This window comes from Macaca thibetana, chromosome 20 (assembly GCF_024542745.1).
Source record: "Macaca thibetana thibetana isolate TM-01 chromosome 20, ASM2454274v1, whole genome shotgun sequence".
In the NCBI taxonomy this organism is placed as follows: domain Eukaryota; kingdom Metazoa; phylum Chordata; class Mammalia; order Primates; family Cercopithecidae; genus Macaca; species Macaca thibetana.
The window spans coordinates 34,770,723-34,797,859 of NC_065597.1; the positions used below are offsets into that span (position 1 = coordinate 34,770,723).

Sequence of the window (27,137 nt, forward strand, 5' to 3'; positions counted from 1 at the left end):
GGTGAGCAAGGTGGGAATTACTGTCCCCAATGTCCAGGTGAGAAAACTGAGACTCAGCAGTGAGACTTAGGGACTCGCAGGCTGGGTGGAAATGAATCCAGAGCCCCTGGCCCAGGAGCAGTCTCTACATTTCTTTACCAAGCTTCACCTCAGCCTCTGTGTCAGGGATCTCCGGGCTGGCCCGGCTGAATGTTAGTTTCACGCTGGGTTCTCTGATTCACACAAATCAGTTCTCAGGGGCATATCATGTTCTCATCTATGCATATGGTAGGTTTTCCTTAAACCCAGGGTATTGTCTTTACTGAGCCCTGATCTTGCTCTGCCTGGGTAGGAAAAACCAACGAAACAGCTGAGGCAAATGGTCTTAGCCCCTTGGGAAGTATTTGTTTGTATGTTGTTTTTACTTTCTTTTATTTTGCAAATTAAATTTTAATGGAGCTGGGTGAGGTGGCTCACACCTGTAATCCCAGCACTTTGGGAATCTAGGCAGGTGGATCAGCTGAGGTCAGAGGTTCAAGACCAGCCTGGCCAACATGGAGAAACCCCGTCTCTGCTCAAAAAATACAAAAATTAGCTGGGTGTGGTGGTGCACACCTGTAATCCCAGCTACTTGGGTGGCTGAGGCACCAGAATCACTTGAACCCGGGAGGTGGAGGTTGCAGTGAGGTGAGATCATGCCACTACATTCCAGCCTAGGTGACAGAGTGAGACTCTGTCTCAACAAATAAAAATAAAATAAAAATAAATAAATACATATTAACGGATCGCCTTTCAGTAAATTAATTTTGGGTGAAATGGTCCAATATGATATATCCTCCTGGAACTTTCTAACCCCATTTCCTACCTACTCTGCTGTGCCCGAGGTGGGGGGTTGGAGGTGGTGTACTTAGATATAAACAAAGCAACGCTTTGTGTCACTGCTTGGATTTGTTTTTTAGTCACAAGATTTCATGTTTTGAAAAATTACATTGAAAGTAAGTGTCATGTTTATTTAACCTAGCGTCAGGGAGTGAAATCACAAAGGGAGTATAGAAAGGCCGCCTCATCTGAGTCTAGACACACACTACTCAAAGTGCAGACTGTGGCCCCCAGAATTGCTACCACCCGGAAGCTTGTTAGAAATGCAGTCTGGGGCCGGGTGCGGTGGCTCATGCCTGTAATCCCAGCACTTTGGGAGGCCGAGGTGGGCAGATCACCTAAGGTCAGAAGTTCAAGACCAGCCTGACCAACGTGGAGAAAACCTGTCTCTACTAAAAACACAAAAATTAGCCGGGTGTGGTGGCACATGCCTGTAATCCCAGCTACTCAGGAGAATTGCTTGAACCCGGGAGGTAGAGGTGGCAGTGAGCTGAGATCGCGTCATTGCACTCCAGCCTGGGCAATAAGAGCGAAACTCCGTCTCAAAAACAAACAAAAAAAGAAATGCTGAGTTTGGGCACAACGGCTTAGGTCTGTAGTCCCAGCTACTTGGGAGATTGAGGCAGGAGGATCACGTTCGCCCAGGAGTTTGAGGCTGCAGTGCACCATGACTGCACCTGTGCATTGCCACTGCACTCCAGGTTGGGCCACATAGTGAGGCTCCAGCTCAAAACAAAAACAGAAACAAAACCACACACACAACCTAGGCAGAATTCCAGACCTGGGGAATCAGAATGAGCATTTTAACAAGAGCCCAGGGTGAACTGTGTGTGCTTCAAGGGTTGTTCTGCAACTTGGGCCTAAGCCCTTTAGGCCACTTTTGTAACCAGGAGGAAACAGGTGGCATTAGAAGGCAAGAGCAGTGGGCACCCACCTGGGAGGGCACAGGGATGGGCCTGGGAGGGAGCCACAAAGGATCCCCAGGGAGGTGCCCTCCGTGCTTCCCTGGATGTGGTCGCAACTGAGTGGGGAGTGTTTCCTCCCACTCACCCCCACGGGCCACTCGGTCACTCACCTGAGGCTCTGCAGGCGGGTCATGTGGCTTAGTCCGTGAGTAAGCAAGGTCAAGGCGGAGCTGTTCAGCAGAAGGTGACCGAGGCTGGAGAAGAGGAGGCCAGGTGAACTTGGCATCTAGGGGTGGGGCACTGTCCTGTCTGGGGGTCTGAGGCCTCTGTGCTTAGCAAGCCTAGGGACCTCCAAGACAGCCACTTATATCCACACAGTGTAAAAATTCTATGAAATGAACTGTACTGGGAGGTCCAAATGCTATTTCTCTGCATGAATTACTGAGGTCAGGCAGGCAGCAGTTCTATGTTCTGAACCTCATAGACCCAGACTAATGACCAGTAATAATGGCAGTCACATATTGAGCATAAAATGTGGGCCAAATGCAGGGCTTGGGGCCATCTGGAAAGGTGGGTTTATCATCATCCCCATTTTACAGGTGAGGAACGCCGAGGCTCAGAGAGTTAGAGAACTTGCTCAAGGTCATACACAAAGTGGTTGCTTCAGGAACAGAACCCAAAGCTATAGAAATCCCATTCCTCAGCTCCAACCATATGTGACCCAGGCGATTGTACTTCTAGAGGCCCCCAGCCTAGGCAGGAGAGGAGAATAACAATAGCTAGCACTTGTAGAGTGTGAACTCTGACCAGACTGTAAGAATGTAACACATATTATCTCATTTAATCCTCACAACAACCCTAGCAGGGGAGATTGCTCTCATCCTCAGAGTTAAGATGAGGAGGCCAAAGAACAGAGAGGCTGACGGACTGGCACAAGTTCACACATGAAGAGGCAGAACTGGCTGGGCACGGTGGCTCATGCCTGTAGTCCCAGCACTTTGTGAGGCCAAGGCAGGTGAATCACTTGAGGTCAGGAGTTCAAGACCAGCCTGGCCAACAAAGTGAAACCCTGTCTCTACTAAAAACACAAACATTATCTGGGCCTGGTGGCACACGCCTATAGTCCCAGCTACTTGGGAGGCTGAGGCAGGAGAATCATTTGAACCCAGGAGGCGGAGGTTGCAGTGAGCCGTGATTGTGCCACTGCACTCCAGCCTGGGCGACAGAGCGAGACTGGGTCTCAAATAAATAAATAAATAATAATAAAATAAAAAAGAGGCAGAAGCGAAAGATGGTCAACTGTCTTGCTTGGCTCAGAACAGAAGGGTTTTTCCTGGATGTGGGACTTCGTGTGCTAAAATGGGGAAAGCGCCAAGCAAACTGGAAGTGTCAGTTACCCTACCCAGAGTTGAACCCAGGCAGTGAGGCTCCTAACTAGTGTCCATGCTCCTACCCACTCCATCACAGGTAGACAGCTGGAAGAAGCTGGCTGGATTTGAGGGTAGCTGCCCGTGGGGAGTTACACTTGGAAATGACAGATCTGAGATGGGAAGAGAACTCCAGGCACTGACGATCCATCCCCTTTCTTTGGACAGAGAATATATCATATGCCCAGTTTACAGATAGAGCAAGTGAGGCAGCAGGAGGTAAGGAGCAGCACTTGGTGCCTGGGAAATCAGAAGGAAGAAAAAGGCCCCCGGGGGCATGGATGAATCTGTCCTGTCCCCCATGGTACCACAAGCTCCTGGCCCCGGCCCAGGTGCCCAGCTCAGTACATATTTGTCGAATGCATGAATGAGCCAATGAATGACCTCACTGGGCCTCTAATCCCCTGAATAAAAGCTTCCAGAAGGCTGAGCCTAGATGCAGGCACATGAAGAGTGGGCAAAGAAACAGACCAGTGAGATGACAGGAGGGCCCTGTGGTCAAAGGTCTCTGTAATCCCTCTTCTCCTTTTACCTGATCCTCTCCCCAGGAGAAGCGAAGAGGGACAAGTGGAAGAATTTCAATGTTAAGGGGCAAAAAGTCAAAAGGCTACTTTCAAGCTGAATTCAAAACATATGTAGAAAAAAAAATCTGGAGAAAAGTTCACAAACTGTTCAACAGAAGTTTTCTCGGGGGGTGTCATCTCCAGGGCATTTCATGTTGTTTGTTACATATTTCTAGAATGATGGAACTTTTTATAGCCAGTGTATATTTTTGGTCATCAGAAAAAGTTATGAGATGAAAAGCGGAAGATATTCTGTTAAATTTTCTGTCCAGATACTGTTAAACAGGAATCTGTGCAGGACGGGGACCTGACTTTTAGACTGAGGCTGTTTCTGGCATTTCTAAGAATTCGGTGACTTCAAATTATGGAATAAAGTAGTAAAAGCTGCCAGTTACCAAGGAAACGACTGTAGACAAATGTAGTGGACATCTGTAGATTTTTTCTGCCCAGAGTTTGTTTCCTCTTCTATTACTCACACCCTGAAATACCACCCCTCTAAGTCCAGGAGACAGGGTGGGCATGTGCCCAGATCTGGCTAATGAGAATATTTTGTGCTCACAGCCACAGTGATTGCTTTAGGGTGGGGCAGGTGACCCAAGCTAGTGCAGTGAGACTCAATCTAGGACCTTTTGTTGTAACCACCGGGAGAATGGTACTCCCTTTCCACTAAGCTGAGAGAAAGCAAGCCTGCAGGTATAGGGATGGCCCGCCTGAGAAGGAAGCCAAGGTGGACAGAAAAAGAGTAAGGGCCAGAGTGAAGTACGTGAGAGAGAAGCCTGACAAATACAGAACCCCTGGATCCAGCTGTGCCTGAAGTCCGTGGCCTCATAATTTTCCATGACATAAGCCAGTACATTTTTGTCTTGGATTGCTTTGAGTTGCGTATTCTGTTTCCTATGACCAAGGTTCTTGCTGGCACTCAGAGCCAGAATAGAAAGTAAAAGGTCATGTAAGGGCATTCGGCTCACCTGGGTCCATCCAGAAACATGGCAGTTTGTGTTTACAAAACATGCAAAGGTTCCTTGGCATGCTACTCACTGACCATGCAGCACTAAGCACCATCACCACTCACTCACCCCCTTCCCCATTAACCACCGTCACCACTCACTGCCCCCTTTCCCCATTAACCACCGTCACCACTCACTGCCCCCCTTCCCCATTAACCACCATCACCACTCACTCACCCCCTTCCCCATTAACCACCATCACCACTTACTCCAGCCTCTTTAGCATCCATTTCCCCTCAAGGGCCCTCATCAGCGCCTTGGTGCCCTCCTCATCAAATTGATTGTTAGACAAGCTGCAGAAGACCAAACAGAGGCCAGGGTTAGTGGAGCCTGCCCAGCCCTGGAGCTGAGCTGTCCTGTCAGCTCCCCTCTCCTGCTCTGTCCCCTGGGAGGGCAACTCTGCATCTGCACGCCCTGGGCCACCCTCGCTGTCCATGTTCTGCATGGGTATTTCTGGCCCCAGGGCTCAGGCTCTGGGTAGGCATGATAGTCACAGCTGGCCCAGCTAAGAAATGATGCCCTGGATGAAGGCTGTAGAGAGGAAGCTGGGGGACCAGGGACACACACACACACACACATACCCTCCTGTTCTTCAGCCATCTCCATAGCCTGATTCCCACAGCCGGCCCAGCAGAGCAAGGCTCATGAGCCCCATTTTTGCCAATGAGGCGATCAAAGCCCAGAGCAGAGCAGCCACGCCCACAGCCCCTCTGTGAGTCAGTGGTGAAATTCAGACCCAAGCTGTGGTGCTCATCCTTCCCCAGGCCACACCCAGCACTGCTGCACTTCATTGGGGGAAGGGTCATTAGTCGAAGTCCCATTGCCTGCCCTCCCAAATACCCTGCTCTCTTCTCCACCCCTCACCCTCAGCTGGGCCACGTGTCCCCGATCCCTCCACTCTACAACTCACTCCAGTTCCTCCAAGTGGTGGCAGTGGCCCAGACCAGATGCCAGGTGGGCAAGGCCCTCGGTGCTCACACAGCTGGAGGTCAGCCTGGTGGGGGTCAAAGGGCAACAGGTCAGTCGGGAGCCCTGGGTCTTGGGAGCTCTGAATGCTGGTGGCAGAGGGCAAGGATGTGGGGTAGGGATGTGGGGGGCAATGTGAGGGGACCTCCTTTCCTTCATAAATCTCTTCCACCATGAACTCATTAAGCCACCATAGAGCTTGGAAGCAGAAGCATGGACTAGTTCAGTATTTCCTAAGCCACAATCATTCAGGTAGCAACTTCACAACTTAAGCCAGAATTAGGTATCACTGTAGTTTAGCTAGTTACTGTTGTTTATCAAAAACTCTGCATCTTTAAAGCAAATACTGAAGAAGTGTCAAAGATCTGTCTGTCCTAAAGAGTTTCTTCCTTTTTAAACATTTATTTTGTTTATTTTTTGTAGAGATGGGGGTCTCACTATGTTGCTCAGGCTGGTCTCAAACTCCTGGGCTCAAGCTATTCTTCCTCCTCGGCATCCCAGAGTGCTGGGATTACAAGCTTGAGCCACTGTGCCCAACCCAAGAGTTTCTTCTTGGTGTAATCAGTTAGGTGGAAAGAAAATCAAAAGTTAGGAAAGCTACATTTTGCAACTGTCATAGTAATTCATTGATTCAAGTAACATTTATTAACGGCTGCTAAAATTCACCGATGAGAGTTTGAGGAAGACCAGGATATTTACATAATCTTAAAGTACCTCACCACATAATCTATGTTAATTACAAAGAGAAAGTCAGTAACTTTGCAAGTGGAGAGACCTGGCAGACACCACTGTCACAGGTGATCACAGTTAACATCACCAGCCCGAGGACACCGACACATCAGGTGCCCCGATGGAAGGCACAAAAACGCAGCATCACCTGTGTGATCTTCCTGCCCAAAGGCAGACTCCAACTCTAAACATGAGGAAACACCGTACAAACCCAAGTGGAAGGACATTCTATAAAATAATTGGCCTGTAAATGTCAGAGACAATGCTGTGAAAGACAAAGAAGGGCCAACGACCTGTTCCAGGTTGAAGAATACTCTAAAGAGATGACACTAAATGAGACTGTGATCCTGGACTGGATCCACGACTGGGAAAAACATGCAATAAGCAACATTATTGGGAAAACTGGTGAGATTGGAGTATAAACTGTAGTTGAGATAATAGTAGCGTATCAATGTCACATTTCCTGGATTTTATAATTTTACTGGATTATGGAAGAGAATGTCCTTATTTTTAGCAAATTTGCTGAAATGTTAAGGGGTAAAGGGACATGATTACAACTTCTAAATGGTTCAGAAAAGGAGAGAGGGAGAGAGTGGAAGAAGAGGGAGGTGGGGAAGAAGGAGGGAGGGAAGAAATGAGCAAATGTGGAAAAATATTGGCAAAAGGTGAATTTGTTCTTTTTCCTTTTTTTTTTTTTTTTTTTTTTTTTTGAAACAGAGCTTCGTTCTGTCACCTAGGCTAGAGTGCAATGGCACAATCTTGGCTCACTGCAACCTCAGCCTCCCGGGTTCAAGCAATTCTTGTGCGTCAGCCTCCCGATTAGCTGGGATTATAGGCATGCACCACCACGCCCAGCTAATTTTTTGTATTTTAGTAGAGACGGGGTTTTACCATGTTGCCCAGCGTGGTCTCGAATTCCTGAGCTCAGGCAATCCACCCGCCTTGGCCTCCCAAAGTGCTAGGATTACAGACATGAGCCACCACGCCCGGCTCTAAGGGTGAATTTGGGTAAATGGCACACAGCAGTTCTCAGTCTTCTTGAAACTTTGTATTAGTTTGCAGTTATTTTAAAAGAAAAGCAATGAAAGAGCATTAAAAAGGGAATAACTTTCTTGCCATGTGGCTTAATGTTCCTGAGGTCATGTTTACAACTGGGTACCCCTAAAAATCATCTCCAGGGCCACCTGTGGTTTCTGTCCACAGGGTGAGACACTGAGTCCTCTGAGCCCAGGGCTGGGAATGACGGGAGGTGTCAGGGCAGGGCAGGGCTGTAAAGGGGCCTGAGTAAATGTCTTGTCTGCATACCGAAATGTCTTCAGCTCAGAGAGGGACAGCAGGAGGTTCTGCAGCAGCAGGGAACTGTCATCATTGTCCTCACAGAGGTTAACCTGAGACAAGCTGAAAAGGTCCAAGGATATTCCAGAGAATTTCAGGCTGGACACACCTCAGGGGTCATCACATCCAGAAGGGGATGCCAAGAGAGGAGAAGGGGCCACCCAAGAGCTCCCCTCAGCCACCCTGGGGCTCTCCCTCCCCTCCACTGGCCAAGTGTGATTTTCTCCTGCACAAGGAAGAGAGAATGCTAAGAATGCTAGGGTCACACGTGGCCTGGAGTAGGCACCAGGGTCAACCAGACAACTCAGGGCCCCACACAGAGTTTCCAGGTGCTGACCTGAGCTGCTGCAGCCTGGCACACGTCTCCATCAGCTGCCCCACAAGAAGGCTGTGGTGGGTCCCAAGGTCACAGTGAGCCAACCTGGACACAGACAGGGAGATGACAGTTTCTGAACATCTAGTCCAGTATGGGGGATTCAGTCTCCACCTGCAAGGAGCTTATGGTGTAGGGGGAACTAAATGCCGATCAAACGAAGTCCTACAGTTTGCTATTCACTTATGAGAAGTGCTAGGAAGCAGGAGTCCAGATGGGGCAGCTGGTATGGTTGTGCAGGTTGTTCACTGCACAAGGACACGCAGCCGAGGAGGTGAAGTGAGGCTGAGATCCTACCATGCTCTATTTCCCAGAATGTACACAGGCAGGGCTGCAGCCACTCAAAAGGGTGACATTTTCATTTCCAAAACTGTGCCATATGGATTAGAGGTGCTATGAATCCAGGGATCTATAACAGTGGATAATGGAAGTGTTTGATGAAGTCTTGGGGTCCAGGGGGCCTCCCTGAGGTGGTGGCATTTAAGCTGAGACCTGAGGGATGAAGAGGAGCTAAGCAGGTGAAGAAGGCAGGCACGAAGAGAACATTCTGGGCAGAGGGCACAGCCAGTGCAAAGGCCCTGAGGTCTAAGCAAGATGGTGTTCAGGGAACTGAAAGTTCGTGGGGGTGACTGGAGCTGAGACTGGGGCCTGGGGTGGGGCTGAAGCGCCTCAGAAGTGCGTTGGTCAGACCTCTGTAGGCTGTGTAAAGACTTGGAACCTCTAAGGACTCTGGGCAGGGTGGCGACTGTTGGTCAGAAGCAGCCCTGCAGCCTCCCCAACACCAGCACCTGCCTTGGGGTCCCTGGTGCTGGGTCCCACCTGAGTGCCACAGCTTCTGGATTCTCTTCCTGGCGAGGAAATTCCAGCTGGACACAGAGCTGCTGCTGGGTCTTGGAGATGCTGAGGAGCGAGCAGTAGACAATGTGAGGCCGAGCAGCCTTCCTTGGAGGGCCCAGCTGGCACCCGGGCTGCCCGGTTCCAACTCTGAGACCCTTTGCCTGGGTCCCCTTCTCCCCTGCCAGGGACCAGCTTAGGATGGGAAAGTAGGCGCTTCCGTGAATCACACACGATACCCCAAGTAGTGCCTTTTCAACAATTTTTCTTTTTCTTTCTTTCTTTTTTTTTTTTTTTTTTTTTGAGACAGGGTCTTCCTCTGTAACCCAGGCTGGAGTGCAGCCTGGTGGGTATGATCACAGCTCACTGCAGCCTTGAACTCTGGGCTTCAGTGATCCTCCTGCCTCGGCCTCCCAAAGTGCTGGGGTTACAGGTGTGAGCCACCGCGCCTGGCCCTTTTCAACGATTTAAAGTTAATAAGTTGATGAGGCTTTTCAGACCATGACAGAAAGCCATTAGAGGGATCCAAGGGCAGTTCCAGAATTTTCTGAGGGAGGGGCACAAGAACCACAGTGTGGTGGAAGGGTGGGGTAGGGGGTGTGTCTGGAGTCTCCATGTGCGCTCTAAGCTCACCGCCTTTACTTGAATGTTATGTTCATGGAGGTGCTTATGGGGAGAGGGCTATGGGAGAGGATAAAGTCCCCAGAGCATCCCCTTGTTCACTCCTGGAGAGAAGGAAGAAGCAGGGCAGCCTGTGTGGCTGGTGACAGTACATCAGACATCTTTACAGGCTCCAGTTCTTGTAATCCTCCCAGCCCCACAAAGGGCTGTAATTAGACTCTTTTGTAAGAGCAGGAGGTTGAGGCCAGAGAGACACAGTAATGGGCTCCAACCAGTAAGCGACTGAGTTGGGATCTGAACATAGGTGAGTGGGATGCTAAAAACCTTTGCTATTAGCTACTCTGTGTGTCACTGTGTTATTTCTGGTTGAAGAGCCATCATGTGCGTTACTGCATCTGGGGGCCTCTTCCAAGCAACCAGCGTGGACTCCTAGCCATGTCTGCCTGGATCCAATAGCGCTTTGTTTTGAATCTGGGGATGTCTTCTGCTGACACTGTGGCTTGACTACTGCACTAGTCCCAACAAATGTGTAGCCCCTCACACATACCCCAGGAGCTCCTGCCACCCTGGGGACATGAAGAACTAGCTGGTGACACAGCTATTACCCCACAGCTATCATCCCACAGGATGAAGGAAGGTCAAGGAAAGGTTCCAACGCTCATGAAAGATGAAGAGTTCCAAGGGGGCCTCTTCTCTGGACTCACCTGATTTCAGTGACACTGCCTGAGGCCTGGGCGCAGACTTCTAAAAGGGAGAGGATGCCAGCTCTGTCCGCCCACGGCTCCTGCACCCTGTCACAGAAGGCGACACAGATAAGGTCCCCCAGGGTGAGCAGCAGACAATCAGCACACATGACAGGGCCGGGGGAGGAGTGTCAAGGGGGGGCCTAGAGGCTTTTTGAGTTTTTTTGCTTGTTTTAAAACTATAAAATACAACTAGGCATCAATCTAAAAAAGCAAATTAACATCACCCTTATTCCAACAACCATGATTGTGACAATCCAAACAGAAAATATTATTTTTCAAATGATATTTTATATTTATATTTTATGATTTATTTTATTTATTTATTTTTGAGACAGGGTTTTGCTCTTTTTGCCCAGGCTGGACTGCAATGGCATGATCTCGGCTCACTGTAACCTCTGCCTCCTAGGTTCAAGCAATTCTCCTGCCTCAGCCTCCCAAGTAGCTGGGATTACAGGCATGTGCCACAGGTGAAATCGTGCCACTGCACTCCAACATGGGCGACAGAGCGAGACTCCGTCTCAAAAAAAAAAGTTATTTTGGGTGCTCTAGCAATTCTGGATATATAACCAAAATAATTGAAAGCTGGGACTTTCTGGCTGGGCATGGTGGCTCATGCCTAGCACTTTGGGAGGCTGACGTGGGAGGATCACTTGAGCTCAGGAGATTGAGACCATCCTGGGCAAAACAGTGAGACCTCGTCTTTATTGTTTTTGAAATAAAATAACATTGAAAAAAGAAAGCAGAGACTGTCAATTGGACACTTGAATAGACAACCCAAGTGTCAATTGACAGATGAGTGGACACACAAAACGTGGCCTATCCATACAAAGGAATATCATGCAGCCTTAAAAAGGAAAGGGCCGGCTGCTGTGGCTCACACCTGTAATCCCAGCACTTTGGGAGGCTGAAATGGCAGATCATCTGAGGTCAGGAGTTCAAGACCAGCTGGTCAACATAGTGAAACCCTGTCTCTACAAAAATACAAAAAAATTTAGCTGGGTGTGGTGGTGGGCACCTGTAATCCCCACTACTCAGGAGGCTGAGGCAGGAGAATCGCTTGAACCCAAGCAGTGGAGGTTGCAGTGAGCTGAGACAGTGCCACTGCACTCCAGCCTGGGTGACAAGAGCGAGACTCCGTCTCAAAAAAAAAAAGAAGGAAAGTCTGACATAGTGACACATGCTGCAACATGAATGAACCAGAGGACATTATGCCAAATGAAATGAGCCAGTCACAAAAAGATAAATACAGACAAATACAAATGAATCCACTCATATAAACTGTTTAGAGCAGTCCAATTCATAGAGACAGAAAGCATAATGGTGGTTGCCAGAGGTTGGGGTAGAGGGAAAATGGGATGTGGTTTCATGGGGACAGAGATTCATTCTTGCAAGAGGAAAAGAGTTCTGGAGATTGGCCGTACAAAAAAGTGAATGTACTTAACACAACTGAATGGTACACTTAGAAGTGGTTAAGATGGTAAATTTCGTTATGTGTATTTTATAACAATTTTTTACAGGTTGTTTTGGAGAACAGCCAGTCCTTAGGTGCCTTGTCACAGGCTGCAATGAGAAGTGCACAGCTCTGTCAGTGACGCAAGTTTTTTGGGCACAAACATGAAACTGAATGTCGTGGAGCCTTTTGATCTAACTTCCAGTTTCCAGGAAAGTCAGGGGTTAGTGGAACACGAGCCATGACATCATGAGAAAGCTACCAGAGTCAGGAGCGGGACAGTCTGCAGTACACACAGTTGCTGATTTTGTCAACAGACATTGACATGAAACAGAAAGCTGTGGTGAGGGGGTGGGGCGGTGATGCCGCAGGTTAGAAAAGTCAGAAGACCATCGCCACCCTGTGCAAATGGAGACCAGATGTGACTAGATCCTGGATCCCACAAGCCAGCTATGTCATCTGGGGGACAATGGGGACATTTTAGATTAGACTAGGTAGTACCTGACACTAAGGAATGGCTCACTGAGTTTCTTAGGTGTCCTGATGGAACTGTGATTACAGAGAAAATGTCCTTATTTTTGGAGATTCATGGTGAAATATTTAGGAGTGGATTATGAGGTCTATAACTTAGTTGAAACCGTTTCAGCTGAAATAAAAATAAAAATATGAAGCAAGTATAAAAAATTATGAACAACTGTCAAATCTAGGTACTGGGAACAGGGGTTTTAAAAAATTTTTCTTTCTACTTTGGTATTTTCTTTTTCTGAGTGTTTTAAAATGATCATGGTGAACAGACAGACAAGAACTTTGTTTCAGTTTATTTTTGTCCTCAGTTCAGTATCCTCTGGAACTTTCTTTTTTGCTGTTTTTTTTTTTTCTTAAATCCCAAAACACAGGCCTCCAGCCCGGGGAAGGACAGTTTCTCTGTGTGCCTTGTGAGGTCTCTGGCACAGATGGACAGGGTTTGCTCAGGGTCCAGATGGCAGGGTTGTGGGTACAGGAAATGGCCGAGGCCATGATCCTGGGGGCCTGTTACTCCGGTGCTGCCCCTGCTCCCATTCACGCCATGGCCCCTCCCAGAGGCAGCGGGGGGAGGAGGTACCTGAGGCTGAACAGCCCTGCGGGTCGTCCCACCAAGCTCAGGAGGATGGCCAGCTGCTCCTGGTCCAGGCAGCACTGGGTCAGCCTGGGGACAGAGGTCAGTCATTGAGGTGGCTCTGGCAGGGTGCCCCACCCCTCTGCTGTCCTCACGGGCTGGGCGGGTCACTCACGTGAGTTCCGTCAGCTGCAGGGACTGGCTCAGGCCAGTGGCCAGCCTGGACACGTGCTCTGGCCGGAAGCTGCACTCACTCAGCCTGAGGGCAGAAAGCCAAGGCAGAGCCTGGGTGAGGCCTGTGGGCACTGCTGCCCAGCTTCATCTCAGCCTCCCTGAGGGCCTACTGGGGGAGCATCCCACCCCTGAGGGCAAAGGCCTGGATCAGGGCCTGAGAGGCCAAAGATGCAGCTCCTGCCCTGGGAGCTTCCTGTCTCTTTGGGGAGGAACCTCCCGCACCCCCTGTAAGAAAGTATTAGGAGTAAGTTATTTAGGGAGCCTGACTCTAGGCCAGGCATTGTGTCAGCCTCTGGGTCACGGGACTTCCTGCCTTACCCGCAGGGTCTCCTTTAATTCTCATAGCACCAATTAGAGGTGGGAAACTGACTAAGCCAAGGACACACAGCAGACAAGAAAGAAGGGCAGAATCGGTTTTCCATCTAGGTCAGTCTGACTGCAGACCCCAAACCCTTAACCACTGCCTTACTCTCCAGGACCAGCACTGGCTGAGCTCCCTGGGGAGGAAGGTGTGCCTGGGATTCTCCGTGGGGCCTGCTATCCAAGGCACCTCAGCCCTGGGTGGCCAGCAGACGGGCCCAGCCAAGCGAACGGGCCCAGTGAACGTCGGGGCGGTTCACTCTGATGGAACAGGGCTGCTGGGATGCTTACAGGAGGGGCTGATGTTTGAGATGGGTTTTAAAGGATTGGGAAAATTTTATTTCAGAAAAGGCAAAGAAGGGAATGTTGGGCTGAGTGCGGTGTGAGCAGAGGCAGATAAGCTTCAGGCAGGGCTTGATCCAGGAGCAAATAGTGAAGGTTGTGGCTGAACTGTGTGTGTGTGTGTGTGTGTGTGTGTGTGTGTGTGTTGTGTATGTGGTATTTGTAGGTATTATGTGGTGTGTGTGTGCCATATTTGTAATGTGCCAGGTATGTATATGGGAGGTTTGTTTTTGTGGGGTGTGTGTGTGTTGTGTGGTGTGCGTGGTGTATGTGTGTGTATGTGGTATGTGTATGGTATGTGGTGTGTGTGTGTGTTATGTGTGCTGTGTGTGTTGTGTGTGCTGTGTGCTGTGTGTAGGGTGTGCATGGTGTATATGTGGTATGTGGGGTTGGTGTGTAGGGTGTGTGTGTGGGGTAGGGGAGGTGGGAAAGAATGTGGTGGAAGGTGACAGTTGGATCAGACTGTGAGGGAGAAGATGCTAGGGACTTTGAACTTCACCCTGGGGTTAATGGAGAGCCACTGAGGGGCACAGAGTAGCAGAGGAGCAGTCTCAGATGTGTGTTGTGAAGATCCCTCTGCGGGCCGTGGAGTGAATGGAGGGGAGGAGACCTGACTGGATGCAGGGATCAGTTTGGAGGCTCTGTTCACAGCTGAAGTGAGACATGTAAAGGAACTGGCCCAAGGCAGTGGCAGTGAATCAGGGCTACCAGGGGTAATGATGATGATAATAATAATAATAATAATAACAGTAATAATAACAGCTGACAGCACTCCCATGAGCCAGACCTTTTCCTGGCACTTTATATTTATTAACTCATTTAATCCTCACAATAACCCTAAGGGGTAGGTTGTGCTATTATCCCCATTTTACTTGTCCAGGGCCACAAAGCTGGTAAGTAGCAGATCAGGGATTTATTTTCAAGTGGCTTCAAAATATTTAACCATGACACTCAGAAACCTCAGGGGCTGTAGTCAGGACATGACTAAAAAGCACAAGTTCAATGCCAAGGCCCCGGCTGAGACTGGAGGCACGAGGGCATCAGGGGTAGATCTGGGGAACAGACCCAGGCCGTGAGCTTGAAGCTGCTCTCTAAAGGAGGAGACGGCCCAGGGAAGAGGGGGCCATGGAAGCCGCTGTGGGTTCAGCCTCCTCTCCCCTCTCCCTCCCCTGTCCCATCACCCCGCAGGGATTACCTGAGTGTCTTCCCAGCCTGGTCCTCTTTGGAGAAGTGAATCCGGAAGCTCTGCTCGGAGCCCAGGCTGCAGAGAGAAGGGCCTCGGGAAGCGCGGTGCCCAGACGTGCCATCCTCCTAGGCACCCAGGGCACCCACGGGGCACAGAGAGGGAAGCAGGGCTGCACCCACAGGGACAAGGGGGGATGGAGGCCTCAGAACCAGAGGAGACCCACAAACTCATTCTGTGACCATGGCAATACCGGGCCTTCCCACCCCATGTCCTCTGTGGTCCCTATGGCACCCGGGCATCAGGGGATAGAAATTATGATCCTATGCTCAGGAAACCCTGAGATTCAGAGAGAGGCAGAGGTTGCCCCAAGCCAACCAGATGGAAGGCTATAAAATGTGGGTGTCTTACTTCTCCTATCATCAGCCAGGGGCACCTGCTGACCAGCAGAAAAGGGCTTTTTGGGGACCAACATCCCCTTACTTCACTGAGGCCTCCCGGACACGTGGGCAGGAGGGCAGGGTCTCCACCAGGTACAGGGCACTTTCCTGGGAAACGCTGTTGTGACTCAGACTAGAAGGGAAATGGGGATGAGAATGGGAGTGAGGGCAGGACCTCCATGGAGCCCTGCCCAGCCCCCTCCATCTCCCCTCCAGCTGTCATTTCTAGGAAGAGAAACCTCCATATCTAAGCATCCATCTCCAGATGGACACACTGAGGCCCAGAAGGATACCATCCCCACAGAGGCAGAACTGGCACCAAACCCTGAGTCCGTGAGCGCTGCACTCACCCTGCCCGCTGCCGCTGTGGTCTGGGGCAGGGCACTGGCAAGGCCGGGCTGGCAGCTCTAGCCCCAAAAAAGCATAAAGCTCAGTTGCCTAGCAACAAGTGGCATCCTGGTGCTGGCTGTCACTCCCCCGGGTCACTGGGGAGATGGGGCAAGCATGTGGATGACTTCCTAAGGCACCTTGCCTGCTGCAGGGGCATCTCCAAATTTATGTCCCACAGATTGGGTCAGAAGAACTTCAGGGACAGGATGGACCAGGAGCCAGGCGGCTGCAATCCCACATCAGCTGGCTGGGGATGGAATGTTGCTTCCCTGTCCCCAGGTCCATTTGGCTGTAGGGGTGCATGGAGGGGCAACTCCACCCTGCCATGAGTCACAGCCTCTCTTGGGTGTTTGGTGGAGGCTCTACCATGGTGGGTGTGAGGGACAGAGGATAGGACTCAAGGCCAGGGGAGTGAAGGCAAAGGAAGACTCGCCCCTTGCCCTCTGCAGACCTTGTTCTCTGGGGCTCCGGGGGATGCCCTGAGAAGGAGCCCCCTCGTGCTTTTGGCCCAGGGAAGGCTTCCTCCTTGCTATCTGTCCTTCATGCTGCTTTCCACTTACTCAAGCGAACCAGAGATGGGCACCTGCGGCAGACATTCCAGAAGGCATCTGAGCCCGCTGTCACCCAGCAGGTTTGCTGAGAGGCTGTAGGGAGTAAGGAGCAGTGGCGGTGATCAGAGGTGCCTCCTCAGCCTGAGATGCTCCTCAGTTACCAGGAGCCTGCATCCACTGTCACTGCTACTGGACCCCATGTCAGGGTCACCAGCGCCACCACTATCACCACCATCACCACCATCAGTCACCACCACCACCAATATCACCACCACCAGTATCACCACCATCACCACCACCAATACCACCACCACCATATCACTACCATCACCACCACCACCACCACCAATATCACCACCACCAGTATCACCACCATCACCACCACCACCACCAATATCACCACCACCAGTATCACCACCATCACCACCACCAATACCACCACCACCATATCACCACCATCACCACCACCACCACCAATATCACCACCACCAGTATCACCACCATCACCACCACCACCACCAATATCACCACCACCAGTATCACCACCATCACCACCACCAATACCACCACCACATCACCACCATCACCACCACCACCACCAATATCACCACCACCAGTATCACCACCATCACCACCACCAATACCACCACCACCACCACCACCAATATCACCACCACCAGTATCACCACCATCACTACCACCAATACCACCACCACCATATCACCACCATCACCACCACCACCACCAATATCACCACCACCAGTATCAGCACCATCACCACCACCACTTTCATTATCACCACAATTCTACACCACCAAGCCCAGTACCACCATCACCATTGCTTCCATCACCACTAGAACGACCAGCAACTCCTACGTTCTCTGCTACCATCCCCTCCCCAGCACCACAGTAAATCCGTCCTCATCGTCCTTTTCCATATCGGGTGACCACTCCCAGCTCATGTGCCTCCAGCAGGCTTTCAGGGGTTAAAGAAAACCCAATTTGCCTTCACCACGCCCTCAGCCTGCATCATTTGGGATCCACAGTTTTTGAATGAGAGGAAATTCAAGGGAAAAAAAAATGTTTGGAGGATGCATTAAACCCATAGATTTCTTCTTTTAATCTGGGAATACAATGTCAATATTGGAAACCTCACCTGAAGTTTCTTATTTCCCCTCATTGTAGCATTCCGTGGTTTTATTTATTTATTTATTTTGAGATGGAGTCTTGCTCTGTTGCCCAGGCTGGAGTGCAATGGCACGATCTTGGCTCACTGCAACCTCTATCTCCCAGGTTCAAGCAATTCTCTGCCTCAGCGTCCCAAGTAGCTGGGATTACAGGCATGTGCCACCACACCCGGCTAATTATTTTTGTATTTTTAGTAGAGACAGGTTTTCACCATGTTGATCGGATGGTCTTTAACTCCTGACCTCAGGTGATCCAACCACTTCGGCCTCCCAAAATGCTGGGATTACAGGCATGAGCCACTGCGCCCAGCTAGTTTTAGCTACAGTGTCAGAAATAATATAACCAGTGTGTCCTGGAGCATCTGATTTTCCTCCAGGTCTGTGACATTTTTGATGCTTGTTAATTTCCTCTTTTCCTGAGAAACGTCATTTAAAAATCAGTTTGTCTTATGAAGCCACTTAATAAAATAGTCTTTAAAATAAGAAAAATTGGCGGGGTGCAGTGGTTCAAGGCTGTAATCCCAGCACTTTGGGAGGCTGAAGCAGGCAGATTGCCTGAGGTCAGGAGTTCGAGACCAACCTGGCCAACATGGTAAACTCTGTCTCTACTAAAAATACAAAAATTAGCCGGGCGTGGTGGCTCACGCCTGTAATCCCAGCTACTCGGGAGGCTGAGGCAGGAGAATTGCTTGAACCCAGGAGGCGGAAGTTGCAGTGAGCCGAAATCGTACCACTGCGCTCCAGCCTGGGCGGCAGAGCGAGACGCCATCACAAAAAAAAAAAAAGAAAGGAAGAAAAAGAAAAGAAAAATTTCCCTCTATAATGAAAAACAAAAACCTCAAAGACATATTTCTGATTCATATCTCTTTAAAATACATTCCAAGCGCAGTGGCTCATGCTTGTAATCTCAGAAATGAAAATTGTGTGGCATTTTTGGTGGACTGCTCTCTCTTTATTTCCCACTGGTCCTAGGCTGGATTCCTAATGCGTGTGAGTAGGGACTCTGCATTTTACTAGCTGTGTGACTTTGGGTAAGTTTTTACACTCTGTGTCTCAGTTCCCTCATCTGTAAAATGAGAACAATACTAGTATCCAGGGATACGGGAAAGATAAAAAGAACACGTCAAGCACTTAGAGGAGAAAGTGCTCAATAGGTGTTAGCTATTATTATTCCACCCATGCAGGGGCTGACTATTCGAGTACCCAAGACAGGCCACGCGGATACCACATCTCGACAATACAAGAGACTGCAAGACCCAACCCTGGCTGGCTGTGCGTCCCTCCTCAGGCAGAGTCATTTACTGCTTTTAACCACCTGCTGAGCCAACAATGAATCTTGTGTTTTAGCCCCCATCTGCCAGCAGAGCTTGCACACACTTGAGGCTGAGGGCCAAGTCAGAGGGCGCACCGTGGAACTAGCTCCACCACTCCGAAAGTGGGGGCGGGAGAGAGAAAATTGATTCAGGGAAGCTTTGGGTATGTGACCCAAAGTCCCAGGCATCCCTGACAGCTGGTCCTGAGAGGCGTAGGCAGGCACATGACTATATGGGCACACACGGACCCTCTTCTCCCCTCCAGTGCCCCTCAGGCATGCATCCATGCTCCTCTCCTTCCTCCTCCTCCCTCAACTTACTCCACCTGGCTGAGGTCTTTACACTTGCTCAGCAACCTGCACAGTGACTCCACATGCTCCTGGCTGAGGCTGCAGCCCGTGAACCTGCTGGACGGAGGTAGAGGGGACAAGCAGGGGATGGGGCGTTTGGCCACTTAGACCACCTCCACCCTGGCTAGTCCAGGGCACAGCTTCCGAGCTCCAGGTGGGTCTCCATTCAAGCTTGGACCCTCTGGAAGTGTCCAGAATCCACTGCTCCCACCCCCACAGTAGATCCCACCAGGACCTGTGCTTCTTCATGCTGGGGAGAAACAAGTCCCTCTGCAGGGCTGTTCCACAGGAATGTTTTGTTCTAGGCAGTCTGTATGCTGCTCTGGCCACCCAGGAGGCAGATCTACTGGTTCCCAACATCAACTAGCTGCCTGGGCACGGTTTAAGGGGGCTTACCCACAGCACACGCCTTCCTGCTCCTCATTGGATCTGAAGTGCAGGGTTGCATGGTGCAAAGACCTGGAGCAGACAGCACCTGGGTCAGACAGCTGCGGCCACAGCCTCAGGATGTCCCCACGAGGCCAGTACCCCTCCTCCAGAAGCCCAGTCTCTAGTTGGGTCCTACTGTCTTCATCCTACCCCTTCATACCCACCAGACTCCAGGCGCAACCCTTCAGGACTAGTCCTGGCTGTCCCAGGAGAATGCCCACCTGAGATCCACCTTTTTAACCCGTGGGCACAGGCTTAAGGTGTTGGCCAGCAGGAAGGGGCTTTTCGGGGACAGTCCCGTCTGGTTCAGCCTGAAAAGGAAAGGGGGTAGATCCCAGCAAGATGAGTGGACAAGGAATCTGGCTAGGCTGGAGGGTAAGGAAAGGGAGGGTGGGGAGGGGTAGCAGCTCAGCAAGGCAATAGGGAAGCAGGCAGGGGCTCAAGAGGCACAAATAGGGCTGAGGGTCAGGCAGATTTGGATTTGAGTCCCAGTTCTGCTTACTGGCTGTGTGACCTTGTACAAGTGACTTCACCCCTCTGAGCTTCAGTTTCCTTATCTGGAAATCAAGACTTGTCATGTATGACGCTCGAGGTATATGAGAATTTAATTACATCATGCAGGTGCGCTGCCAGGCATGGGACCTGTGCTTGCTGCTATTATTACTATTGTTTTTACCTGCAAGCACACATTTCACAGGCGAGTCCTTGCTCACAGAGAGTGGGAAGCTTCAGGCCCTTCGGGCACAGTTTTTAAACCTTAGCGCTATTGAGATGTGGGGTCTGATAATTCCTTGTTGTTGGGGGCTGTCCTGTGCTCTACAGGACGTTTAGCAGCATCCCAGATCTCTAATCATTCGATGCCAATCATTCGATGCCAGTAGCAGCACCCCTCACCCGCGGTCACGACCACCAAAAATATCTGCAGACATTTCCAAATGACCCCCAAGGGCGAAAATCACCCCCAGTTACAAACCACTGCCTTAGAGAAAATGAGATGGGTCCACCTTGCTCTCAGAGGCAGCCTCAGCACGTCCATTTGCCTCACCCAGTAATTGCCCTATCAGCTTGTCTGTAAATTCCACTCTCAAGATCCACCCTGAGTCTACCCACTTCCATCCCACCCCAGCAATGATCAGCCTCCAGCATCATTCAACCTGCTGCACACATCTCTTCCCATTCTCATTTCCACTCATATCTCCCAATCCCTTCTCTACCCAGCACTCAGACTGAACTTTTGAAAACCCAAATGAAGACCAGGCACAGTGGCTCATGCCTGTAGTCTCAGCACTTTGGGAAGCCGAGGCGGGTGGATCACTTGAGGTCAGGAGTTTGAGACCAGCCTGGTCTGTCTCTACTAAAAATACAAAAATTAGCCGGGCATGATGGTGCATGCCTGTAATCCCAGCTACTTGGGAGGCTGAGGCACAAGAATTGCCTGAACCTGGGAGGCGGAGGTTGCAGTGAGCTGAGATTGCACCATTGCACTCCAGCCTGGGTGACAGAGTGAGACCCTGTCCCCACCCTCCCCCACGAAAAAGAAAGAAAGAAAACCCAAATTATTCCTCTCCCTTTCATGTTCCCAGAAACAAAAGTCTAAACTCTCCCCATGGGCGCCAGGCCCCCGTGCGACCCAACCTGAGCCCATCTCTCTCTTCCTCCTCTCCTTGGACTGTCCCTGCCAGCCACTGTGCTCTTACTGCATTGGTTCTGCGCTGTTCCTGGAGCCCACCAAGCTTAATTATGCCTCAGGGCCTCACACATGCCGTTCCCTCTGCCTAGAATGCAGTTCCCTGCTCTTCACAAGGTGAGCTCTCTCTTCCTTTAGGTCCCAGCTCAGCATCCCTCCTCAGAGATGTTCCCTGATGGCTTCTGCCATCATCTAAGTCACCTCTCCAGCCACTCTTCACCACATCCCGAGAAAATTCCCTTATAACTAGCTAAGTTCATCTTATTTGATTTTACTTTACTTATTTTTCAGCTCCCATTACCGTAAGATGAGCTCCAAGAAGATAAGGACATAGTCAACTTTTTCTGCCGTGTCTCCAGCCCCTCACACAGTGCCTGGCCCACAGTAGGGGCACAAGCACTACAGGCTGAGTACTATAAAGTTTAAACCCTGGCAAGGGGTCAGGCTGACCACCCCACCAAAGGCAGACGAGGAGTCGGGGTGAAGCTGTGTGACTTAGGCAAAGAGAAGTTCCTCTCTGGTCTGAGGTTACCAACCTGTTCAATTTTAACCTGTCACCTTTTATGTCCAAAGGAGTCCTTTCTGACTCATTCTTTCCAGGCAGGGGGGACTATTACAGGGTGCCATGGGGTGCTGTGAGCTGGGCTGTACTTGCCCCTGGAATGTGGTCACGTCTCCTCCCTCCCTCCCTCCCAGATAAAACCCAAGCATAAGCGAGATCATGGAGGTGATGTGAGCCATCTTAGGCATTTCAGAGAGCCCCAGCCTTTGCACTGATGTTATTAACATTATGATTTACTTTCCTGTTATATTTTTTCATCTCAGCTGCAGCTGCTTTCCCCACCGCTAGAAGAATGTTTAAAGTAAGAAAGTTATTTTTTTTCTTTTTCTTTTAAAAAAGGTTTTTTCTTTTTCTTTTCTTTTCTTTTTTTTCTTTTTTGAGATGGAGTTTTGCTCTTGTCGCCCAAGCTGGAGTGCAGTGGTGCGATCTTGGCTCACTGCAACCTCCGCCTCCCAGGTTCAAGCAATTCTCCTGCCTCAGCCTCCCAAGTAACTGGGATTACCGGCACCCACCACCACGCCTGGCTAATTTTTGTATTTTTAGTAGAGACGGGATTTCATCACATTGGCCAGGCTAGTCTCAAACTCCTGACCTCAGGTGATCTGCCTGCCTTGGCCTCCCAAAGTGCTGGGATTACAGGCATGAGCCACCGCACCTGGCCTAAATCCTTTTAAATTCTAACCAGTCTGAGCTGAAACTAGAAAATAGTTTTAATACTTTGGGGCATGCTGCTTAAATTCCCTTTTTGCAGAGTTTGATGGTGATCTTTCAAAAGCAGCATGTGATATATACAGGACCTACATCTGTACAGCCCCTTTCTACGAGTGGGTGACCTTCCCATGGATGGGGAGAAGTAGGACGGCTCATTTGTCACAGATTTTCCATTTCTTAAGTTGATTTTAGAACAACTTATTTGAGTCCCAACCCTGGGGGAATGGGCGGGGGATATTAATCCCATTTGTCAGATGAGGAAACTGAGACGCAGAGGAGGCAAACGATGCCCCCTGAGGTTGACAAAGTATTAGGGTGGAACTCGAAGCAGATTTGAGTCCCCAGTTGTGCCGGGTAAAATGAGAAAACAATCTAAGGAAAGAACGGAGCGGGTAGAGGGGGTTGGAGGGGGTAAAGGGGAGTTGAGGGGTTAGAGGGCAGGTACAGCTTTGCCATGGAGGAGCCTTAGGGACACGAGCACAAGGAACTGGGAAATAGGAAAAACTCTCGTCTTACTGCAGCAGGCTCAGCTGAGGGAGTCGAGGGAGGCAGTCCAGCAGAGTCTCCAGGCTCTGGTCACTCAGGAACTCGCAGGACAATCTGTGAAACAAAGCATGTGGATGAGGTGGGGGAAACCTTCTAGGAAAGCAGGAAGCACGGCCTCACAGCCAGAGCCTTCTGGAGATGGGACCTAACCAGGGTCACCTGAAACATTCTCTCCTAGCACTGGGTCCATGGGTTATCTGTGGGGCTGGAAGAAGAGGAAGGTCTTGTAAGTTTGGAAAATATGGGGTTAAGCCAAATTAAATGGTTTTGTTTGCTGCAGGGCTTCTCTGAGGCTGTGATAGGCTGCTGTGCATTATGAATTTCCAAGGAGCTACAGCAGACTTTTCCCCAAACTAAATGGACTAGCAGAATTAATTTTTGAGGGCCATGAAGGTCAGTGTTCTGCCAAACATGTTTGTTAGGAAAAGAATGTGGCTGGGCACTGTGGCTCATGCCTGTGATCCCAGCACTTTGGGAGGCTGGGGTGGGTGGATCACCTGAGGTCAGGAGTTTGGGACCAGCCTGGGCAGCATGGCAAAATTCCACCTCTACTAAAAAAAATACAAAAAATTAGCCAGGCATGGTGGTGCGCACCTGTAGTCCTAGCTACTCAGGAGGCTGGGGCATGGGAATCGCTTGAACCTGGGAGGCAGAGGTTGCAGTAAGCCAAGATCACACCACTGCACTCCAGCCTGAGTGACAGAGTGAGTCTCCGTCTCAAAAAGAAGAAAGAAAGAAAGAAAGAAAGAAAGAAAGAAAGAAAGAAAGAAAGAAAGAAAGAAAGAAAGAAAGAAAGAAAGAAAAAAAGAAAAGAAAGAAAGAAAGAAAAGAAAGGAAGGAAAAGAATGCAATGCTGCCTCAACCCAGATAAGTGGATATGACAATGGAAATTCAGCATACAACAGGTCAGCAAAGGAGACAGGGACTGGCTGGGGTCTCTAGTTGCCCACTAACACCAGACCAACCAGCTCATCATTGTCCAGATAATTTGTCAGAACCCAGTGCATTTAGGAGAAACTCCAGATACCCGCCTTGCTCTCTCTGCTCTAGATGGAGGACCAGGACAACTCAAGACTCTGAGCGCCCTGGGGTTTACATACAGCCCCTTCCTGGGGGGCCTGGAGCCACTTCCCGACCCCCGCGGACCTCTACTATGTTCTCCTTCTGCCTTCTCCACCTTCCCCTTCCTCTCTGTCTTCATCCTCTGCAGGCTGCCCTCTCCCCTCTCCGGGGCCTCCAAGAGCCTGGCCCATCTCCGCTGCTTTCTCCTCTGGCTGGTTGGAGGGGAGGCATGGAGTGCAGGGACCCCACATCAACTGGCTTGGTGAGCTGGGGGGCAGGGTAGGACGGGAGGAGCAATCTGTGGTCCTGGGGCTGGAAGCCTCATGTTGGAGCCTCTGCCAGGGCCTGGGCTGGAGCCCCAACTCTACCCTTTCTGCCCCAGGGACTGGGCATAGGCTGCTGAGGCACAGTCAGGACTGGGGCCTTCATTGAGGGGTGGTCTTTCCAGAAACACCTCCCGATAGCGTCCCACCAGACCCCAAATACACCATGGGTTCTCGTTGGCAAAGGAGGTGCTTACACCCTCCTTTTATTTATTTATTTATTTATTTTTTAAGCAATGGAATCTTTACTCTTTACCACATCCCACATGGTATGCCCATATGTACACAGGCAAAGTGGACCTGCAGTGCTTGAATTCAGGGAGTGGGGATGGAGCCCCACTATCTATCTTCCCTGGCTTCCCCGGTGGAACCCCAGCACACAGTTGGTGAGTAACTGGACTTCAGCATTGAGTACCTTGATGACTATTTATAACAATAATCCTGCAAGTGATCACAGTACTCTACAGTTGGTAAAGTGCTTTCATATTCACTATTGCACTTTCTCGAACCACAGGTGACAGAGGGGGCCCTGAAACTCCCACCTGTGCTCAAACCACCCAGCACTGCCAGTGGGCTTTATTTATTTATTTATTTATTTATTCTTTTGAGATGGAGTCTTGCTCTGTTGCCCAGGCTGTATTTATTTATTCTTTTGAGATGGAGTCTTGCTCTGTTGCCCAGGCTGGAGTACAATGGCACGATCTCAGCTCACCACAATCTCTGCCTTCCGGGTTCAAGCGAGTCTCCTGCCTCAGCCTCCCAAGTAGCTGGGATTACAGGTGTGCAACACCATGCCCAGCTAATTTTTGTATTTTTAGCAGAGATGGGGTTTCACTATGTTGGCCAGGCTAGTCTCGAACTCCTGACCTCATGATCCACCCACCTTGGCCTCCCAAAGGGCTGGGATTACAGGCGTGAGCCACCGTGCCAGACCCCCAGTGGGCTTTTTATATGAAGCTTCCTCTGCAGGTGATTTGTCTTGGCCAGAAGAGCCTGCATCCTAGTCTCCTTGTGTTCCCAGGATGTGGCCCAGTGCTTGGTATACAATAGGTACTTACCAGTCAAATCACATAAGAGTGCTTTTTGTAGCACTGACTGCAGTGCTACACAAAATAAAACACAATACCTAGAAGCAGTTTGGATCTCAATCTAGACCAAGCTTGTCCAGCCCACATGGCCTGCTGCATGCAGCCCAGGATGGCTTTGAATACGGCCTAACAAAAATTCGTAAACTTTCTTAAAACACTATGAGATTTTTTTTCGTGTTTTAAAGAAAATTTTTTTTTTAGCACATCAGCTATCACTAGTGTTAGTGTATTTTATGTATGGCCCAAGACAATTCTTTTTCTTCTTCCAATGTGGCCCAGGGAAGCCAAAAGATTGGACACCCCTGATCTAGACTCTAGAAGGGTGTGGTGGAATAACTTGCAGCTCATCCCATACTGTGGCAATTTAGTATTAAAAGGCATCAATATACATTCTGTGAAAACAGGTAAGAGACAATCAGGGACCACTGACCATTGGATGACTTTAAGGAATTACCATTAATAGGGTAGGTCTGGGCCAGGCGCAGTGGCGCATGCCTGTAATCCCAACACTTTGGGAGGCTCGGGCAGGTGGATCACTTGAGGTCAGGAGTTCGAGACCAGCCTGGCCAACATGATGAAACCCTGTCTCTACTAAAAATACAAAAATTAACCAGGTATGATGGCACGCGCCTGTAATCCCAGCTACTCAGGAGGCTGAGGCAGGAGAATCGCTTGAACCCAGGAGGCAGAGGTGGCAGCAAGCCGAGATCACACCATTGCACTCCAGCCTGGGCAACAAGAGCAAAACTCTGTCTCAGAAAAAAAAAATAGTGTAGGTCTGATAATGATTTTATGGTTATGTGTTTGAACCTGGAGAAGGACATGGGAAGGCCACACTCCAGGGGGTCAAACTGGATTATCTGGTTGGAAGGGCTGGAAGGGCATTTGAGATGGGGCTGGAAAGCAAGAAAAAAGGCTGAAGTAAAATGGAAAACACAGATGCTATGAAAACACAGTGCATGAAACTATAGAATGCAGCTAGATTACGGCAAACAGGTAGAAACTGAATATGCAAATAGACAAGGAGTAGACGGTCCTGTGGACACATGACAACATGGATTTGATGAGAGAAGAGGTTGTTTAGGTGAGGCAGGTTTTGTCTTGGATTTCTTTATTTTAAGGTAATTACTGTAATAGAATCACCACAATGATAATAAAAGGAAAGGCTGACCGTCCACTGTGCAGATAAGGAAGCTGAGGCCCGGGGAGTTAAAGCCCTTTTGAGCCAAGAGTCCTGATTCCAGGTCCAGTCTCTGGTCCCAGACCCAGGTGTTCTGGGGTGAGTGAGGTGATAACCCCACGGAGACAGGGGGTGCCTTGAGGAAGGGCTTTCAGAAGTGCTACGCTCCAGCCATGGAGGCAGGTCCAAGTGAGGGCCCGGGTGAGGCTCCAGGGGTGGGGTCGGAGGTAGACAGGGCCCCCGGGTGCCCTGAGTTGAGTGGATGGTGCAGGTGAAGGCTTCCCCAGAC

At 50.1% G+C, this 27,137-nt stretch overlaps 2 protein-coding genes across 6 annotated transcripts in view; both read right to left on the reverse strand.

The window, feature by feature from the left end:
- Positions 1-27,137, reverse strand: part of CX3CL1 (C-X3-C motif chemokine ligand 1) — a 338,913-nt gene that overhangs the window by 297,638 nt on the left and 14,138 nt on the right. The gene's annotated exons all lie outside the window — the stretch shown is intronic.
- Positions 1-27,137, reverse strand: part of NLRC5 (NLR family CARD domain containing 5) — a 92,901-nt gene that overhangs the window by 6,879 nt on the left and 58,885 nt on the right. For 3 of the 5 annotated variants that reach the window (XM_050772864.1, XM_050772865.1, XM_050772867.1), the window contains 16 exons: positions 23,166-23,249; positions 19,911-20,000; positions 19,657-19,719; positions 19,231-19,317; positions 16,420-16,503; positions 15,513-15,602; positions 15,042-15,107; positions 13,086-13,169; positions 12,917-13,000; positions 10,323-10,409; positions 8,983-9,063; positions 8,128-8,211; positions 7,761-7,853; positions 5,671-5,754; positions 4,970-5,053; positions 1,934-2,017 (listed from right to left, as the gene is read on the reverse strand). In XM_050772864.1, coding sequence (XP_050628821.1) covers positions 1,934-2,017; positions 4,970-5,053; positions 5,671-5,754; positions 7,761-7,853; positions 8,128-8,211; positions 8,983-9,063; positions 10,323-10,409; positions 12,917-13,000; positions 13,086-13,169; positions 15,042-15,107; positions 15,513-15,602; positions 16,420-16,503; positions 19,231-19,317; positions 19,657-19,719; positions 19,911-20,000; positions 23,166-23,249 — 1,329 coding nt within the window. Of the gene's footprint in view, positions 1-1,933; positions 2,018-4,969; positions 5,054-5,670; positions 5,755-7,760; positions 7,854-8,127; positions 8,212-8,982; positions 9,064-10,322; positions 10,410-12,916; positions 13,001-13,085; positions 13,170-15,041; positions 15,108-15,512; positions 15,603-16,419; positions 16,504-19,230; positions 19,318-19,656; positions 19,720-19,910; positions 20,001-23,165; positions 23,250-27,137 lie in introns of those variants that run through there. The other 2 variants (XM_050772866.1, XR_007721868.1) reach the window with 2 other exon arrangements.